Source organism: Nipponia nippon, unplaced genomic scaffold, assembly GCF_047370975.1.
Source record: "Nipponia nippon isolate SJK-2023a ecotype South Korea unplaced genomic scaffold, ASM4737097v1 scaffold_5, whole genome shotgun sequence".
NCBI classification, from domain to species: Eukaryota; Metazoa; Chordata; class Aves; order Pelecaniformes; family Threskiornithidae; genus Nipponia; species Nipponia nippon.
In genome coordinates this window covers 33800107-33812569 of record NW_028262369.1, presented here as the reverse complement: position 1 = coordinate 33812569, position 12463 = coordinate 33800107, and the positions used below count along the sequence as shown (strand labels likewise).

At 40.0% G+C, this 12463-nt stretch overlaps 1 protein-coding gene across 1 annotated transcript in view; it reads right to left on the bottom strand.

Moving 5' to 3' along the window:
• AK5 (adenylate kinase 5) overlaps positions 1–11983 on the bottom strand; it is a 97844-nt gene extending 85861 nt beyond the window's left edge. The window contains exons 1-5 of the mRNA XM_087730924.1: positions 11482–11983; positions 9438–9624; positions 8285–8452; positions 1991–2160; positions 1757–1870 (exon numbers count right to left, since the gene is read on the bottom strand). Of these exons, the coding sequence (XP_087587050.1) occupies positions 1757–1870; positions 1991–2160; positions 8285–8452; positions 9438–9624; positions 11482–11541 (699 nt within the window). The 5' untranslated portion in view covers positions 11542–11983. The remainder of the gene's footprint in view (positions 1–1756; positions 1871–1990; positions 2161–8284; positions 8453–9437; positions 9625–11481) is intronic.
• Between the last annotated feature and the right edge of the window lie 480 nt (positions 11984–12463).

Sequence of the window (12463 nt, the reverse complement as noted above, 5' to 3'; positions counted from 1 at the left end):
TCTATCTTTCAGGCAGAATCAGGCCTTGAGGAGTATGATTTAGCAAATCCCATTAGACTGAAAACGAAGGAACTCTCTGAGAATATAGTCAGGTCTAAAATGCCTAAATCCATCCTCTCTTTTCTCCAAAAAAAAAAAAAAAAAGAGAGAGAGAGACCAATCTACAGCATCCTTGAAGCAACAGCACATACTAAAAAGGAGTCAAAGTTAGGATTTCTCTCATCTGTCATTCTGTCAGTCTTTTTACATGTAGTTTTCTATAGTCAACAAGAGCTAACCAGACTGGCAGAGGGGAATATTTCAAGTTAAATGAGGAAATACTATAAAAGCATATTAGAATGGTGCAAAGGAGGGTTCAAACATACATGAAACATCTTTCTCTCCTTCTACAGCACGGTATTGCCTGAGCTTTTTCTATTACCTCCTGGACGGACTCTATGATGGGTGCTCAAGTGTTGTTTAACTGGTTTTCCTTTGTAGGAGAATCTGACCCTAGAATAACTCAAAGCTCTCAATTTAACTCCTCTCAATTCTTCCAGTTTCACATCCCCCATTCTTTCATCAAACACAACATCAGCACAAAATTATGGCACCAAGAAATGCACTTCAGTCACACTATCACACAATATACTGGACAAAAAAATGAGGCAAGGAAATGACCGTTAAGCCTAAATTTCTGCTGTTTCATTTATAAAATAGTTAATCTTCTCTTTTGTTAATTATAAGGAGATATAGCTGGCAGTCATTGGCTATTTTCTGTAATAACTATTTTGTCTGTTTCCTTTAATTTCCTCAATTCAGTCTTCTAAATCTTGCCCAGAATAATACCTTATAAAAGCACACTAATGAAATGCCTCATTAGCTGCTTTCTTTTGTTACTTCTGTCTTGGCAATGCCACTTAGAATTCAAAGTACTGAAATGGTAGTACACCAGCAATTGTGAAGGACTTTGAAACACTCTGCATGAAGGGTGCTCTAAAAATTCAGCACTGAAACTGCAACCTTTACTTGTGACCATAACTGTTATGTTAACAGCGCTTGATCAGAAAATGACATAAGCTGTTTGTTTTTCCACTGAATTTAAGTATTTTTAGATGAGTTTAAAATACACATACGAAAACAACACATGAATAGAACTCAGGAATACAGTTTTAGCTGACTAAACCGTAGAATTGTAGTTTATAGAATAACCAAAATGATCTAAATTTCAAAAAAAAGAGCATCCTTTCTGGTTTACAAAAACTTGCAAAACATGGGCAGTTTTAATGCTTATTTTATTCCAGTCTTTTCAATGCACTGCAATAAACTTGAGATTAAAAGCGTTGCGAAGATACGCATTGATTTAAGTATGTTTCTCTTAATGTAGATCAAATTGAACAAATAGATATGGAAATATAACGTCTTCCCCCTTTCCAGATCACTAAGATACGAAAAATATTAATTGTTACATTTGAGGTTATCTTCTTCTTCTTCATCTTGAGAGGATTTTCACTACTGAGACAAAAGGCTTGGATTATTGGTTATATTATCACATCGTCTTTTTACAAAATATTCTGTCTTCAGACAAAACATAATGTAACGTAAACCAAAAGAATAACCTTTTGTCAACCTGTAATTATGTACTTGCAAAGATTTAAAGAGCAATGCTCAGTTAGAAATAATATCTAATCTTTCTTGGAATCTTACTGATGATTTCAAGAAGCTTAACTATTGTGGAGATATGTAAGTTATTTTAAGAATAAAAACAATCTCTTACTTGGTCCTCAAAGGAGATTGCCTGGGCAACATCTCTGGGAAATCCATCAATCACTATGCCCTCTTCATCAGGGATCTGCATTAATCTCTGCTTTATCTCAGTTATGGTTGTTTCCTTTCACAGAGAAAAGAAGTTATTTATTTAATATTGTCAAGGAGGTTTTCTTGATCGTGCACATTAATACAGCATGCACAAATCCTTTGAAAGTAAACATTAACACAGGATACGCTGTACCTGAGGGGCCAGTTCTCCAGTAGTAATTATTTTGGCAATTAGACTCCATTTTCTATTGCTGCTTGTACTGTGGATCTTCTTCCTTAACAATTCACCAACTGATATGTAGTTAAATCCATAACGTTCTGCTATTTTCAAACTCTGTGTTCCTTTACCACTTCCTGGGCCACCTATTGGTAATTATAAGCAAAACATTAAATTAACCTTTCATCTGAAGTACCCAATCCCATGTGAAATCTTTGCTATCGGCACCAATTTTCCAACCATTATTAGAACAAATCTTGCAGTTGCATGACTTGTTACCAGCCATTCAGATGCGTCTCATCTACCTGATCATAAAGGTAACAGTTTGTAAAATGAAGTAAAAAAAAAAAGCATACAAATCTACTTGCGAATTAAAAATAAACATGTTCCTTTAGGCTTGACCTCATTGTAAAGCTGTTCCTGGGCAGGAATTTTTCTTGATTTGTAGTAGAGGAAGAGACAAATGAACTGGTACTTTCTTGAACTCTGTGAATCCAAAGATAGAGCCAGATAGTCTGAAGCGTATTCACGTCAGAAAGAATCATACTTGGTTAAATAAGCCAGCGAAATCAATGGACTAGTCATGAAATGGAACTAATAAAATCTGCTCCTAAATATGCTTGCATGAGTTTCTAAGGTTTTCTAATTTTAAAATACAGAAAAATATTAAATAATCAGCTGAGACGTTTCCATAGTGATTTGGTACAAGGACTTTTATTGAACCACGCATACTTCTGGTATTGATGCTTGAAGCATCTGATAGAGAAGTAATTTGTTAGGTTCAGCTTGCCGGACAACTTGAAGAATAAACAGACCCTTCAATATAGCACAGGCAGAACAGGTGTCAAAATCACAGAAAACAGCTGCATTACATAGCAGGGAATGCTGAAATGAAGGTCAGCTGGACAGCAGAAGCAAGAATGCATGTAAAAAAAACAATCAGACTATGTCTGAACTAAAAGGACACATTATGATGTGAAGAACAGAGAAACTGGAATCCAATATGTAAAAACAGGGAATTGTTTTGATAAAAATAAATGTTTATATATAGAAAAGTGTATGTTACTGAATAGCATAACAAAGCAAAACCAAAACAAATGTTTTGATATTAATTACCAACACTAAGTAACTATATTTTGGGGAATTGTGTGTAAGAACATCATTGAATTTTATTTCAACAGGCAAAGAATTAAGATTTATTAAAAATATACATTTTCTATGAACTTTAAAAAACACAGCAATGCAATGAAAGTAAATATGAATACAATAACCTTCTCATTAGCAATCATGTAACTCTTTCTTATATTATCTGTGTTATTCCCATAAACAGCTTTTAGGCATTTATATAATTAATACAGATTTGACTGCAGGATAAGCTTTACAATATTGCTTCATACGTGGTTATGACACTCTCTGTGTACCCAGGGTCAAACCTGTGCCCCAATATTACAGCTTTCAGTGTCACCAGTTGTCACTAGGAACTCTTCTGTACCCATGACGCTATGATGGTAACTCTCCACCTGGCCTTTGCAACTCAGATCGGGACCCATTTGAAGAGAATGCACAGGGAAACGTGCGTATTGTTAAGGTGTTCCCATACCCTGCCCACAGTTGAGTTATACCCTTGGGAAAAAAAAGGTTTTGCCATTATCCAATTAGTTTAAATAATGCTTAAATCAAGCCAAATATAAGCATTTATCCGTAATATCCAGCTAGTCAATACAGCTACAGATGTTCATAAAACACACAAGCAAAGAAATGAAAGAAAAACTATATCTTATCTCTGTATAGTAAGGTTACAACTGAAAAATATTTTTCCCTCATTCAGTTCACTTGCTGTTTCTCTCCTAAAAAGGCACGTTTTCTTCTTTCGGCAGATTATGTTAGGTTTTACAGCTATTCTTCCGTTTCAGTTCTTCTAGGTGATCTAGATGGGCTTAAGGTTTTTCAGCTTGAACTCCTTCTTTCATAGACAGTTTAGCTATCCTCTTCGTTAGAATAAAGGATGTTTCCCTTTTGTAGATATGCAAGCATCTGATATACTAGGAATCATCTCCTCCACCAAAGTGGCTACAAAGCAATTCTGCTTCGGCTCTCCCCACTCCCTTTGATGGCGCGCCCAGCCTTCCCCATGACAAATGCACGTCACCAAACCTTATATTGTGTTTCACTCCTGTATGAAAAACGTACCTGATACAAATGTTCAAACAAGATCATTCCATGTAGTTTACAGTTTATTACAGGCTCTTGGGAATCTGGAATTATAGTAGGTTTGGAGTAACTGATTCCCAGTGTCTTTTTTCTTACATAGATGAAAACAACAGCACAAAGAAGTGCAGCTAACTGTCTGATGATTGCTGCCAGTTTGTACGGAGCAGATTTTGCCAGGTGAATGAATAGGATTATTACTTGTTACTGGAATGTCTACTCACTCTGTGTAAAGACTTCCATAAGCAACCCTCTCTTTCCATATAAAACCACATATTGCAATCTAATGAGCATAATATATAACTAATGTATCCTACCTATGTGTCTGTTTATATATATGTGTAACATTTATTACTATGAATTTATGTGGCTTTATTTACAGGCAATAATCCTAACTACTGGAAAAAAGGGGCAGTAGGTTGTGACTGTGCTTCGGAGCACAGGGTTTATAAAACATACTGGAGCCAATGCTGTGCTTAATTCCTGCAGATATAAAACTTCCAAGAAAGGAAATTCAGTTTATTTCCCTGGATACTCGAGACAAGTTTGCAACAGACTATGTTGCACCCCAGAAACAATAAAGATGCAAAACATATATAGGTAACATGTAGAAAATTAGAAACAGAAAATTTGACAACAAGGAAAACAGTATCCCTATTCCAGCAAAGATAAAAACGATGCCAGAAAAACAGAACTGTTACCTGAAAACACATCAGTCTGTAAAACCATAAAACAGCTGAAAAAACCTTTCTGAAACAAAGTAGATAGACTTTACGCTCCTGTTAGGGAGAGCTTTACTTTGCCATTAAAGAGAAGCAGAAAAAAATGCGTAGTTTGGCTCTTCTTTCAATTTAGATTTGCAAGCAGAAAAAACCTAATACAGTACTTGCTTTAATGTTGATAAACTTCTCATACATTTTGTTTTTCTCAATCCAAAAATATCCCTTTATAGCAAACTGGGATTACCTATTTACAATCTAAGGGGAAACATTCAGGTAATAAAATAAGAGAAAAGTGATAGGACAAAATTACTTCCCGCAGAAAATCATTATAATTTACTGAACTATGTATCCATTCCTGACTCTCTGATAAATCATACTGACAAACTGTTCACAAGAAAGGAAAATCAAATCACTTTTGTTTTTCATTCTTTTCACTTATTCTGAGATTATACATTATTCAAGAAAAGCGTGATCATTTTACATATTTCTTAGAAGATGTCTAGACTAGGGAACATTTGTTGCATCTAAAATTATGTTTGCTAACTGGTTTCAAGTGAAGATTTGTACGCCCAAAAAGTTTTACCAAAGCAGTTGTTTTAATCTAGTTTTCTCAATGGAAGTTCAAAATTTCAATTTTGCTTATATTGTTGTAAATTCAAAATGAATTCATGTAATAATAAGATTTCTGAAAAGCCTTATGATTTTAAAATCTAGATGTGGACTGGATTTAACAAATCAATGGGCCAGCTGACTGCTGACAGCACTATCTTCGATCTATCCTTTAAACTTTGATTATAAAAGGAAAACGTATTCTTTAAATATTAACTAATATTTTTAATTAAGTGCAGTTTAAAAACATACTGAACTATGGAGCTAATGACACCAGGTAATTCATTTTTTAAGATCATTCAGGCTGTATCAATAGTAAAAATGTGTTTGTCAAAATATGTTAGGAAGCACATTTTTAAACACAATCTAGTTTCCTAGTGTTATAATGCCTTAGAAACTTAATTTTCCAGTGATTCAGATGTGTGCCATCCTGGCTGGTTCCATCTGATTTTTCTAAAATCCAGTCACATCCTCACTTTGCAGCTTTGTAGCTTTACACTTCACTGGTAGACTTTTCTGCAAACACAGAAAAAGAACAAAACTCCCACCTTTATAAGCGAGTTCTCTTTTGCCTTGGAGCTCCCTGGTTCATTATGAGGATGATAGATTTCATAAAGCAAAGAAGTTGTAAAAACCTTTATGGAAGCATTAAAAAGATCTTGGGCTAATGCATTATTAAAGAAAAGTTCACCTAATATGCGAAGCAGAAGACAGGTCTTTAACTTCTGTTCATTTCAGTCCCCAACAATGAATGGGACCAGTACCATCTGAGCTACGCAGTATGGTTAGTTACTACTAGTTAGCCATAAACAGCTTGCTTAACCGAAGCTTTCGCATTTTATGCAAACTGAAAAATAAGCAACACATTTTTTTGTGTACAAGATTTGTCTCTTGAAATGAATAGTACTTTTTTTTTTCATTTTCTCTCTTTCATTCAGTGTATTAGCTATTCTTTATTCTTTCCAGTGTGTGTTTTTACGTGCTTTCTCAATAGAAAGTTGAATTTGTGAGAAATTTTCTTGATACTGTACAAAATTAGACAATAGCTGCCGAGCTACACAGTCTTGTGTTTCTATCAGATCCCACTATAATAGGCAGATTCAGAGGAACTCAGTTGGAAAATAAACCTGAAATAGCCTCTGTGGAATGTTTACAATGTTCCCTATACAAATTAGGGAAAAGTAAAGCTCTGTAAAATCCATGGTCTCTTCACTATATGCTGGTGTTCAAGGATTTCACTTCAAATACCCCTGCACTCAGTTCCAGAGGTGAAAGTCAGTCTCTCTTTATTTCACCTAGATCAAACCTTCATTCATCACTCTACTGCAATAGAGCTACATGGATTTCAATGCATTAAGAGCCTTCTGTGGTCACTGAAAAGGAGCTGTTTTTTCTCCTTTATGAAAAGGAAGGCTAGCTAATTAATTAAGGTGAAAGGAAGGTGTGTGTTATTTCTCTATATCTAATGCAAGCTTTATAGTTCAACGGTGTATGGAGAGATTTGCATTTTGAGATTCGTCATTCCGAAACAAAAGATTAAGAAAATTCAAATGCCTAAGCAATTCTTTTGGCATACCACAAATATCTAGAAAAATGCCTGGTTTTCTGTTTTCAATATATTCCAGTATCACATTTCTGAGACCTGCTGGATGCAGAGCCTAGAGGACATGCTGTTCTCAGAGATCCCACTCTATAATACAGAGAAGACATTTCTATTCTCTTTCACTGTACTACATACTATTCTCTGTTACGGAAGCAATATCTCTCTTTAGTATGAATAAGGCTTTATAGACTCAAAGTGTGATTCTCCATCACCTGGCACCTGTGCTGTAACTATTTAAACAGTCCAGAGAAGCAGAGAATTAAGCTTGGTGGTAAAATTTCAAAAGACAACTATCCCACATGGCAAGGAAACTAATTCAAAGAACTTGAACTCAGAAACAGAATAGAACATTGACTTAGACTTAAATCGCAGCTGTTTCTTAATAAACAGTATGCTTGTCTGAGGCTGAAAAGTACAAGTTGCTTAGAAAGGACACTGAACACCACACAAGAGAGAACCTGGGGAGAGAGCACAATTAACTAATGCTAACCGATCACTCATTCTCCCTGAAGATGGCACAAGGTTCATTCACCAAATAGATCTAGGGATTAATTTATCAATGCAATGGACTAGTGACCGTGTACGTTCACTCCAGCTGGGCATACTGATCCGTTTTCAAGGTTCTAAATACAGAGGACAACAGTTCCCTATCACCTTTTTAAGCTGGCTTATCCAATATTTTTAAACATCCTTCTTTGTGAGCAGTTTTGAGTACATCTACGATGACAGTGTTTTACTTCAGATCCAGTGCACGCTTTGGAAGAGCACTTTGGTTCACATGGTGAAGCAGTTTTGAAACGCACGAGTCGGGTTCGTTTTAGATGAAATCAAACTGGCAGATGTGCTCCATAAACAAACCATGAGCTCTCCAGCTGCTAATGGGCATCCAGTCTACAGAACATGATCACAGGTGCTCACTGTAACTCCTAAAATGCTTACAGTTGGGTCGCTATATCCTCAGCACTAACATTTTCACTTTCTGATCCGCTCTTATTGGGCTGCACCACTTGCTACAGCAGATAGAAAAATCATATTTAAACACATACAGGCATTCAGTGCTTTTGCAGTAAAAATAAAAAGGCAAAGTAACGAAGATAAAATCGTGTCAAAATGCCTCTGCCTTCATACCTATGACAAGGATAATTTTTGGTCGAGGTCTTGCAGGATCAAATACATCATACTCCTCAATTAGCTCGGCAGTTTCAGAGAGGTCGGTGTCACTTTCTATCGAAAACTGTTGGATTGGAGGGAGTCGGTCATACCGTCGGTATGGGAAGTTAGAATTATCAGGCATCACTGTAAAATAGTAAGATAAACTGGGAATTGTGGAAATGCACAGAAAACTCAGAATCTATTGAGTACACAGATTTAAGTAAGTATAATAAATAAAGTATAAATATCTCCTAATTTTAAAATGTGCTTGCTGTTACTATATTAAATATTCCTTGCCTCTATTTAGCTGATTTATTAAATTGGAACCACTAGGAGTGAGTTTTCTTTGGTGTTTCTTTACAAGCACATCAGCTTTTCTGTGAAAATCTGCCCATAGCACCCAGAGTTCAGCAGCGGCCTCCGAGAAGAAAAGCGTTGTATTGTGCAGATAACCTGTACTATTAAGCAGAACTCTTTTGGTGATACACGTTTGTTGTACACGGAGAGATAGTATTCTTGCTAATTAGTTTAATGAAATGCTGGATGGCAAGGAAGAATAACTATAGCAACTGAAAGATGAGCTAATTACTCTTTGTTAACATTACAAAAAAAATAATTACAGGTATGGGTATGATATTTGCTTAGATTTTATGAGACGCACCTTTTTCTAAGTGTTTATCATTTACATTGTATTTAGTAAATTAGCATATAGCTCCAATATAAACTAGAAAAACAACCTAGCGTAACTGCATTGAAGTTATTATGTACGTTACCAATAAGGACCAACTAAAAATATAAACCAAGTGCACTGAGACAACTTTGCCCCTATCTTTGCAAATGTTTTAGGTAGGATACGAGAAATCTCTCCACTAATGTATTAAACATTTACACAGCAAACATTCGTCATTAGGCTGCAAAATGATCACAATTTCCTCTCCTGCATAGCATCCATTATGGGAGGAGAAAAACAAATGCCAAAACGCAAGGAAACAAACCTTGAGTCCTTTGCCTAAGGAAAATCAGAATGAGGCACGATCTGCTATAGAAGTAAGTATAAAATAATTCAGTAGTGGATGTAAAACCACCCGTAGCACAAGAAATGCAATACTTTTTATACTTAATACATTACCATTCCTGAAAAAAGACCTCCTGGATTGGCCTCCATTGAGTGGAGGCAGGGTCTTCTTTTCTGGGCTGACAAAAGTGTCCCATTTCACTTTTTCTGACCCTCCAAGCTCTTTCACTTTCTGCAAACAGCTTTCCAAATATTCAATTGGGTCATCAGGTTTGTAACACATTAATCCATTCAACAGGCTCTGCAACATAAGTTCAGAAATACACACCGTAATGATAGATGCCAGGAAAAACCAAGCACTTTTACTCTGAATTCTACTTTACACAGAGAAACCCCATACTCCTTGTATATTCAGACTCTCCATTTCAAGCCAATGCATGAAAGTGAGGCCTGCAAAAATTGTATGATTTTGGTTTGCCAGTGTCACAAAAATGATTCAGAACACGAAGCTCGTGGCTATGCCTTTATATTTGTCTGCTTGCACGGTAATAAAAACTGAAAATAGTACAAAAAGTTCCCTACATTTTTCTTAGAACTACCACTGGCCAATATACGCAGAGCAACGCACATCCTAGATAGCCCCCAAAGTTACATATTCTGTGTAGCCTATTAGATCACTGAAACCTATCTTTTCCTTACAGACCTGTGCACCCACAAGTATCTTATTCATATTCTTGAGTCAACGCTTACACAAATAATGAAAAAAAGATTTTTAAAAATCACGAGAAATACTCAAATATCATCTTGATCACTATTGGGGAAAAAAAAAAAACAACCCCAAAGTTCATAGGTGCTTCCAGATGTAACTGCCCAGAAATTCCCAGCCATTAGAAACCCCCTATCTGCAGCATTAATTCTGCACCCATCGCACCGACGGGCATTATGGGGAGCGTGGAAGAAGGAATGGCAGGCCCTCCTCTGACGCATGGTAATTGATTTTCCTTGACAAAGTGATACATAAGTCATCATCTCACCTCTCCACAAGACAACTGCACCCAACCTTCTCTTAACAATAAATGTCTCTCAGGTTGATTTCTGGTCCTTTGTGCTTTTCCTAATTTTTGTGCAAACAAACTTGAGGGTCACAGTTGTTATTAGTAATAAACATAAATAGCTCCAGTTCAGGATTTGCTCAGTTATTTGTTATCTACAGTTTATATGATAATTGCTATTTACACACATTTGTATTTATAAAATAGGCTATAATTTATATGCATCTATGTCCTTCTTATACTACTTAACAGATCACAGCAACTAGCCATATATTTTTGCAGAAGATATGCACCATTTTTTAAAAATTGCTAGCTCAAGCTTTGAGCCTCTACAGCTAAACAGTTTTGTTTGCATCTCTTGTTAAACCATTCACATTATAAATGCGTTAGTAAAACATTTAGCATGGTCTATGTCCTGTAATTTTCAAATACATTAGAAAAATGCCTAGCTTCAGAACAGACCAGGGAAAATACATATGTGTCTCTGCGTGTGTGTGCTTTATACAGATGGCAGGATGCCTGATTCGGGAAAAAAGAAACAAACCCACCACATTTCACAGAGAAGTAATTATCAACCATTAGCAGCGGGTAACTTGTAGGAAGCTAAACAAAACCTCACTAAACAGTTGCGGGTTTTTTCTTCCCCCCAGACCGATGAAAACCTGGAAGACCCCCCCGCCTGAATTCCTCGGCAGAGCGGCCCCGGGGCTGCTCTGCCCTGCGGGCACCCAAGTTCGCTCCCTCCGCCGGCGGCTGCAGGAGGGCAGACGCGGCCGCCCGCAGCGCAGCGCCGCGGCGGGGCGCGGCCGCCCGGCTGCCTGCGCGCCCGCGGAGGCTGAGGGCAGGTGGGCAGCGGGGGCGGCCGCTCCCCCGCCGGCTCCGCGGCCGGCACCTCCCGCCCCGGGGGCGCCGCTCGGCCGGCAGCGCCTCCCGGCCCGGGGCGGGGGCCGGCCCTCCGCGGCGCGGCTCCCCGCGCAAGGTACGCGCCTCCCAGCCTCCGTCCTTCCAGCCACCTTCGGCCCGCCGCCCGCCGCGGGGTCCCAGCGCGGAGCACCCCCCCGACGGGGCGGAAAACGCCCCCCCCCCCCGCCCCCCGGCTCGCCTACCTCGAAAAGCTGCGGGATCTCCCTGCGGGCCAGATACTCCTTGGCCTCGCCGGCGCTCATACCGCCAGCCGGGGACGGGGGCGCCGGCGGGGCGCGGGTGGGCAGCGCCGAGCCCCGCACACGGCACGGCGCGGCGGTGCAATGCGGGAGCCTCGGCGAGGCTTCCGCGGGCGGGCGCGCCGGGGCGGGGGGGAGGCGGGAGGCAGGAGGCAGGCGGCAGGCTGCCGGCTGCCCGCCTCCCCGTCCCCGCTGCACGGAGCGAGCGGGAGCACGTTTTTCCCCCGGCGGGGAGGAAGAGCGTGCGCAGGCTGCCGGAGAAAGTTTCGGGGGTGCCTGGGGAGAGGCACCCGAGCGGAGGCGGTGAGGGGTTGTGGCAGGCTGTGAGCCGCGGGCAGGGGGCCCCGGGAGAGATGGGACCCCGGCTGCCCGGGAGGCACCGGCTGCCTTTGCCGTCCTCAGGCGCGCCCCGCACGCTGGGAGGGCTGTGGCAGCGAGTGCGGGGCGGGCTGTGCGCGGGTTAGCGCAGAGGTGGGGGAGGCTTCCCGGTGTACCGCCGTCTCTGCCCTTGGCATCGTCTTCTGGCGTTTCGAAGAGCGAGGCATTTCATGCGCTTTGGGCTAGGAACTATGATGACTCGGGAGCATCTCTGATCGTCGGGTCACAGGAAGAGACCTGAAGACATCTCTGGTCCAAACTCCTGCTCAGAGCAAGGGCAGCTCTTGAGGTCAGAGCAGGTTGCTCAGGGCTTTTTCTAGTCTCATCTTGCAAAACCTCCAGGGATGGAGACTGCATAGCCTCAGAGGGCAACCTGTGCTTGGATGGCCTCCTGGTGAAAAAGGGTTTTCTTCTATTTGGTTAGCACCTCCCTTGTCTCAATTTGTCTCTTGCCTGCCATTGCGCCCTTGTGAAGACCCTGGCTCCATCTTCATGATAACCTCCTCAAAAGCATTGGAGAGCTGCTATTATGTCCCCTCTAAGCCTG